Source organism: Populus alba, chromosome 8 (genome assembly GCF_005239225.2).
Source record: "Populus alba chromosome 8, ASM523922v2, whole genome shotgun sequence".
NCBI classification, from domain to species: domain Eukaryota; kingdom Viridiplantae; phylum Streptophyta; class Magnoliopsida; order Malpighiales; family Salicaceae; genus Populus; species Populus alba.
In genome coordinates, this window is record NC_133291.1 from 1,471,140 (window position 1) to 1,479,584 (window position 8,445).

The following is an 8,445-nucleotide window of genomic DNA, read 5'->3' on the forward strand; positions in this document are numbered from 1 at the left end:
AGAAGCTTTTCAAATACAGAGACAAGTTTGCCCAATTTGTTTTGATAATGCACAAATTGAATTGCCATATGCAAACCCTCTCTCCCCCACAACTCGAACAATCATTATTTTTTTTCATTGAACACTTCCACAGATTTTTTCCTGGCTCGGTGCGAGCAACAAAGTACAAACGTAGCTATCTTGCTTATACTGAACAAGAAGACCACCTCAGCTTAACTATGAATTATCCCTCTTGTATTATTTGGATGTCGTTTCAAGGCACTTGAGCCATTAAAAACGGTGAGCATGAACCCTATGAACTATTTTCTTTATTTAAAGAAAAAAATCATTACAAATAATTACCTATTCTCTCGAGGTATTATTTTTAATTGCTAGGTAAACTGCATGCTTTCATCATCGTTATCTAGAATCTGAATTTAAAGAAAGGCTATAAGAAAAAAAAATCTCATGAACAGATAGGTATGGATACGAGTGACCTGTTTTAAGAACCAATCAAGAAAAAAATTAATCTCACGCATGAAAACTTTCTCTGATACCTGACCGATGGAGAAAATAATAATTGAGTGATGTGGAATGGTTTTAGGCTTTCAGCCACACATTATAACGAAAAGGCTGAAAAATATCATCACATCACACTATATATTGATTCCAGTCTATTCAACTTATGAAAGAGGAACCTTCATCATCAACAAATACAAAATTTGTGAAGAAATTTTAAAAATTATTTTATTATATTGAAAGAAACAAAATATTTCTGTTTTGAAGTGAAATTTGTATAATTGGTCCAATAATAACGAAAACCTCTACATCACTACGTAGTTTCAATCAATTCATGAATTCAGTATATTCAACCTTTTGTTTTCCTTTATCTATTGGTAAATTTATCAGTAATTTTATTATTAATAAATTAAAAATCACCGATAATAATTTTTTTAAATGAAATATTTCTGTCGTGAAATAAATGTAAATGTAATGATTCTGTTAGTGTCACGATGTTCAATAATTGAAAGAATTCAGTCCATACATGACAATATCCATGGAAAAGTTGAAAACCATACCTTAACATCTCTGATTGAAAATGTTAAAACGTCAACGACATGTTAGCTTTCTGTCAATTTATTCTTGAAAAAACATAATGGATACCCTTAGGAGATCATATCTTCTGGTTGGGGCACTATATATTTATGTACGTGGAGTTTCATGTTCATACCTGAAGAAGTCCTAACCAATTGAAAGAGGCTTCCAAGTATGGCAGAAAAAAAACCTTCAAATTTCTAGTATCCCTTTTTCTTCTCCTAGTGATTCTGATAAATTTGTCCAGTCAGAACCAACTGGGCACCATCCATTCAAATCCATCCTGAACCCTTGTGGAAAGCCAAAAAGGTCAATCTGTTTCCAAGCTGCACCTTGTAAAAACAGTATCTGAAGAAATTTGGATACTTGGATTATGATCTTTCAAGTTAACAAGAACCTGAACCAGGTTGACGATGACGAGTTCGATGACCATTTGGAGTCTGCAATCAGAAACCTATCAGCAAAACTTTCATTTGGAAGTCACTGGAAGGCTAGACAAACATACAGTGAATCAAATGATGAAGCCTAGATGTGGCGTGGCTGATATCTTCAATAGCACAAAGCACCGCAATACTTCCAAGTCTTCTGATGGGGTGGCCAATGCTGACTATTCGTTCTTCCCCGGAGCCCCCAGATGGTCCAAAAAGCATTTGAAGTACACATTTGGCGCAACCGTCCAAGTCGCCGGTGCAGAGAGTATAAGGTCTGTTTGCAAACAATCCTTTCAAAAATGGGCACAAGTTACTGACTTCACGTTCGAAGAAGTGCCTAATTCTGCCGATGCTGATATTAAAATCGCCTTTTACCAACTAGACCACGGAGATGATGAACCATTTGATGGCCCTGGAGGAATCTTTGCCCATGGTTTTAGACCAACAATCGGGATTCTACATTTTGATGCTGATGAAACTTGGAGCAGCAATCCTGGACGTCTAGAGCTAGACCTGGAATCCGTCGCCGTGCATGAAATAGGTCACTTACTCGGGCTTGGTCACAGCGGAGACCATCAAGATGCAATCATGTATCCATACTTTGATTATGGAAAGATAAAAAGGAGTCTGCAAGAGGATGACATCGAAGGTATCCGTGACCTCTATGGACTTTGATTAAAAGCCACATATAACTAAAAGATTATTATGGCCTGTTGTTGTATTAGCAAATAAAGGATTTGTAAGTGGATTTTAAAATATGTGAAGAAGTCACTTCCATATAATCTTATCTCCTCGTAATCGTAGAATAATTGCAATTGAAGTTTTCCAGCCTGCATGTTTCTTTCTAGATATAATTAGTGTTCAGGAAATTTGGAGTTTGACAAAAGCCTATTTTGCTAACCAGATTTTAATTTTTCGAGTTCTGCAATCAACCAAAAGAGCAGTGGCAATTAGAACTAAATTCGGAAAATTTATCTGTAGGAAGCTGGCCGGGGCATTCTCTCTTCTTCTAAAATAAGAATTCTAAGCCCCCCAAATCACCTGCTATTATGGAGCACAGATGGTCGAAACCCAGATGAAGTTAGGACGAGTGGTCCAATAATATTACAAAACCTCTACATCAGTACAGAAGTTTCAATCAATTCAACCTGTCCAATAATTTTAGCCCATGAACGACAAAACCTACGGCAAAACTGAAATTAAAACCATACCTTAACGCCTCTTATTGAAATGTAATAATAAGCACATCAACAGCATGTTAGCTTTCTGTCAATTTATGCCTGAAAAATCATACTGGATACCTTTACGAGGATATCTCCTGGTTCAGGCACTGTATATTTATGTGGAGTTTCATGTTCATACCTGAACAAGTCCTAACCAACTGAAAGAGGCTAGCTCCCAAGTATGGCTGAAAACAAAAGTACTCGAATATGCTCCTTATATATATATATATATATATATATGAATGAACTTGCACATCACACTAAAATGTGATTTACTTCACAGCTGATACATTAAAAATTAATTTCACTAATCACATTCTTCTCTATCACATAAGCTCGAAAAAAAATCTTTAAAAAATAAGAATAAGTTTTGATAAATAATGTATTTTCACCGACTCAAATTGAATAAATTTTTGAAATTTATTTTAAATAAAAAGATTTACTAGAAAAAAAATCGATTAAATTACTTAAATAGTGGAAATCAATTCCAGCATAAAATTGGTTTCGAAAGGCAGCAAAGGTATAACAATAATTTGACTCATCGAGCCACTAGAGATGATTATCTCCGTTGACTCATTAACGGCTGTTAATTAATACTGGAGTCTGGGCCTCTAATTCCTTTTTCTGTTTTCTGCACCTACTTGGGCTGAAGTAGAGCCCATACACCTGCCTTTCTGTAAGGTTTTTTTTTGGTGAAAACCCAGATTCAACGTCTAAAAAGATTGTTACTGGATAAAAGCCCAACTGCAACCTCTGAGATAGGCACTGAGCAAAATGGGTTAGCCAGTTAAAGAAAGGGAAAAAAAAAAAATTTGTTATAAAGAATTTGAAGCTGGTGCGTTTAGGATTGTAGGAGTTGGTTGTGGTTTAAAGTTTAGTATTTTTTAAAAAAATATATTAAAATGAATAGTTTTTTTAGTTTTTAAAAATTATTTTTTGAAGATCAATATATTAAAATAATTTAAAAAAAATATTTTTAATAAAATAATTTTATTTTATTTTTAAAAAAATATAATTTCAACAAATTTCTAAAACATCTTTAAATCAATCCAGGAATTACTACGTCAACTCATGCAGACTAACAAATAGAAGAAAATAATATTTTTTTGACAAAAATTGAATTGAGAAAACTATGTTTACACGGAAAACTCGTAATGAAGACTTGCTACTTGACTTGTCTGTTTTCCCACACTGTGGAAATTCTAGAACATGGCTCAAATTCTCTCCCCAACACATTAATACATAATTAAAAAATAAAAGGCATAAGGAATCCATGGAGAAAACTTAATCAAAACCCCTTTCCTGGATAACAATAGTATACATGAAATATTGATACAAGAAACTCAACAGCTCGAGCTTGGAAAGAACGAAGAAAGGACTCATGAATTCTATATTTTGGCCAAACAAACAAGAGTTTTAATTCCATTTTCCATGCTCTAGGTTCTAGCAAGGAAGACTTGACAAATACTACAATCAGAGACAATTTAGTGGTCCATCGGAAGAATTAAAACTTATGAAAAACAAAGATAAAAAAAAGGAGAGAATTTTTATGATTCCAACAATTTACTTTTTCAAAATTTAGAAAAACAACGTCTGGACGCGTTTCCAAACCAAACCTTAAACCCTCTTAACGGGCAAAAAGACTTGCCCCGTTCAACAAGGAAGCTAAAATGTCGAGATTTGAAGGGAATTAACTGCCCTGCAGGAGCGCTATATAAACAAGCCAGATTATCAATGTCTAGCATCCATAAGTTCTCCTCTCGAAACCACAAGTGAAGGAGAGTCCTAGGATTTGATCATGTCTACAATGACAGCTAGAAGTTTTCCCGATTTTTGTAGCCATTTTACTTCTTGTCGCGATGCAATCACGCACCATCCAATCAAAACCGAGTGGAGATCCTTTTGGGTTCATCAAACACCTGGAGGGATGCCACAAGAACGAATCTGTCAAAGGGCTTCACGAGCTAAAAAGATATCTTGAGAAATTTGGATACTTGAACTATGGTCATCAAGGAAAGAAGGGCCATGACCATGCCAATGACGATGAGTTCGATGATCTTTTAGAGTCTGCAGTCAAGGCATACCAGCAGAACCATCATTTGAACGTTACAGGAAGCCTAGACAACAATACAGTGCACGAAATGATGCAGCCTCGATGTGGCGTGCCAGATGTTGTCAATGGCACAAAGCATTACCATACTCACAAGTCCATCCACAACACTGGCTCACTACAATTTCATTCCTGGAAATCCTAGATGGACAAAAAGGCAACTGACGTACACGTTTCGTTCCAGTGTCCAAGTCCCGGCTGCACAGAACATAAGGTCCATCTGCGCAAAAGCTTTTCAAAGATGGGCTCAGGTCACCGAATTCACTTTTCAGGAAGTTACCGGTAGCTCCCCTGCAGATATTGTAATCGGATTCCATCGCGGAGACCATAACGATGGTTCCGCCTTCGACGGTCCTCAAGGGGTCTTAGCCCATGCTACTTCACCAGCTAGGAATGCAATTTTCCATTTCGATGCCGAAGAAAATTGGAGTGAAGACCCAGGACCTAACCAGATGGACCTGGAATCTGTAGCCGTGCATGAAATAGGACATCTTCTCGGTCTCGACCACAATGATGATTCCAAATGCCGATGCCATCATGTCTTCCAGAATTTCTTTTGGGATTACGAAAAGGGATTTGCGTGCGGATGATATTCAGGGTGTACGAGCTTTATACAGATTCGCTAATTGAAGCACGTATGAAAGGAGAATGATGCTTGCAGTTTCTATTATCTAAATTAAGAATAAATTTCCATCAGTTTCGAGTTACGAATTTGTGTTTAATTAGGCCATCCTGATCGATCTTAGAGAGGTGGTTAGAGTCTTTATTTGCAAAGTAGGAAACCATTTCTTTGAGATTGTAAATAAATTATGTTGGCAAAATACAAATAAAAGCTGATTATTTGGACGAGTCTCTTCAAGGTGTATTTGTGCAGCCAGCCGCCTGCTGTCTGTGTCACAGAGCATTACCGCAGGCATAATAATTCCGTCCATACTGTACTCTATATTTAATTAAAGAATGTATGTGAATTGGGATCGGTTCTAGTCTCCAAGTCCATCGCACACAGAGCATAGCGTTTATCAGCTGTAATCTGTGGACAAGCCTTTCAAATATAGAAACAAGTTTGCCCAATTTGTTTTGATATGGCACAAATTGAACTCGTCCACGCATGAAAACTTTCTCTTATACCTGACCGATTGGAGAAAATAATATTTGAGTTTCTTCCAAAATTATTATTATTTTTAAAAAAATCAGATAAAAAAAATTAAAGAGAAAAAACAACAAAAAATATAAAAACACCGGCAATTTGATAAAAAGAGGTTGAGAAGGGTTGCCTATATATGTAAGAACTAAACTCAGATTTTGAATAAAATTAAAAACTTAATTGCACCTTATTATACTCAAGATCAAAAGACAATTGAGATTTCAGGATAAATTAAATGATTATCAGACGAATTTGTACAAAAATTAAGTGCGAACTTAATTAGATTTTTAATAAACCTATTTGATTTAATCATGAGCCCGATTAAAGTTTTAATTAAGTTTAACAATTAATTTGGGTCAAATTAAAATATATAATTAGGTGTAAAGACTTTATTATACTTTTAATTTGTCAAATTAATTTTATTAGGAGTATAATTGGTGAAAAATTAAGTTTGGAAGCTTAATTTAGGTTAATTCAGAAGATTAAAATTTTAGATGATCAAATTTAATTTTCTCAAGCTCAATTGGGTAAAAATCAAGGATATAGTTACAAGAAAATCAAAGTTTAGAGAGTCAATTAAAGACTAAATTGAAGAAATTTAAGACTAGGAATCTTTTCGCAAAAGATGCGTGAATCTAGAGCCAAAGTTGGTTGAAAACAGGGGTAAAATTAAAAAAAAATAGAAGTTTAAAGGTCAATTAAAAACAAAATTTCAAATATTTAAGATCAAGAATCATACTTAAAAACATGCTAATAGCAAAGAGGTTTTAAAAACTTGATAGTGTAAAATTAATTTGAATCTTAGAATCAAAATTTAATTAAGAATCAAATTAAATAAATCAAAAAATAATTTAAAACTTAATTTACATGTAAAGAATTAAAATGATATTATCTATACAATGCATTTTATAAATTGCGATCGTTTTGTTTATAAAAAATGAGGGCATTGTAGCCATAAATTTAATTTCTTCTTAATTATATATAAAAACACATAAAGAGAGAGAATGACCTAAATACAAGGAGGGAAGGAATTACAATGTTTTGCTTGCTTGAAAAGGAAAAAGAACCAATGGACCTCTAAAGTATAGGTTCTCATTGACTTTACTAATAGGTATTGACTTTACTCTTTAAACTAAGTAATTACATTCCGTGTTGTTTTCGACTGTATTTGCAAGGCCTTTAAAGTCTCCCCACCCAAAAGGCTGCAGAAGGCCTAATTAGATACAACCTGGGCCTCAGCCTCTATAGTCTGCAATAAAAGCAAAAGTTTTTATGAGATGCAAAAGAGCAATATTGTAGAAGTTTCTAAGCTTATTTTATAAAAGCTCCATGCAAAATAGCAATATTGTAAGAGTTCATGAACAGATCTCATGCAAAAACCATAAAAATTGTAAAAGTTCTTCGATGTAGGGTCAAGCGTACATTTTCGAGATGTTTGTTTGCACAGGTCAAGACCAAGCTAGAAGATGTACTATTTCATGCCTTCCTAGTTGGTGGAGGAGCATGGGCTATGGTCCCTGAGGGCCGTCAAAGGCGGCACCGTCGTTATGGTCTCCGCAATGGAATCCAAGCCAGACGAAGTAACTTCCTGAAAAGTAAATTCGGAAAAAAGGTGAAAGTAACTTCCTATCTTTTAGAGCCATAAAGACTGAAAGTATTATCCACACAGCCATATGAAAAAAGGTTAATTTTTTTGCCAAGTAATTAAGTTTTGAAAACTTACAAATTGCTTTAAACAGAATACTCATTTCATAGCAGAACTGTACATTCAGCAATTATTACAATTTTAAAAACTTCTTCTTTCCTTTTTTTTTTTTTTTTTTTAAAGGCATCCATTAGAGTTATTAAAAAAAAATTCATGAATTTTTGGTGTGCTTTAATAATCTGAGCGCAACAAGAAATAGGTTTTTTTTTTTTTTTTTTTTTTTTTTTTTTTTTTTGTTATTGGGGATCTGCTATTCTGAATTATCTTTACTGATTACTAAAGTGGTTGTGCCTTGAAACATATCCTCTTTCTTTTTTCTCCCGTAATTTCAATAGCAAATGACAATAGTTTTCTTGAAAATTATAGTTTGTCTTAAGACTGAGCATTAAATGCCAATAATTGTCATGGGACATTTCTGATTCGAAGAATGCCCATTTTATGAAATACAAATAGGACTTGTCTACAGGTGGTTCTTTGGTTGTCAAGCTCACTTCTTGCAACTTCTAATGGTCTTTTGTCCGCCTCCGGTGAGGGATCAAAAACTCCGTGTGACATTTCTGTAGAGAGAGGTAAGTAATTTTATTTAAAGTTGGCATTGCGTCTATCCTGAGCTCTGTAAGGAAACTTTCAATTTTAGAAAGTACAAGCTCTCTTCTTTTAATTTTATTTAAATTTCTTTTTTTTGTGATGAGATCTAATTGTTCTTAATTATGGAAACGATACATTCGCATTTGATTTGGTTTTGCGGAGAGATTATC

General features: G+C 34.2%; 1 protein-coding gene and 1 pseudogene across 1 annotated transcript; both read left to right on the plus strand.

Annotated features, from left to right (window-relative positions):
* The first annotated feature begins 1,476 nt into the window (after nt 1-1,476).
* LOC118061300 (metalloendoproteinase 1-like) lies at nt 1,477-2,287 on the plus strand. Its single transcript, XM_073410867.1, has one exon. The coding sequence runs from the start codon at nt 1,488-1,490 to the stop codon at nt 2,178-2,180; it is 693 nt and encodes a 230-aa protein (XP_073266968.1). The 5' UTR covers nt 1,477-1,487; the 3' UTR covers nt 2,181-2,287.
* A 2,239-nt stretch (nt 2,288-4,526) lies between these two features.
* Nucleotides 4,527-5,683, plus strand: LOC118061305 (metalloendoproteinase 5-MMP-like; annotated as a pseudogene).
* The last annotated feature ends 2,762 nt before the right edge of the window (nt 5,684-8,445 follow it).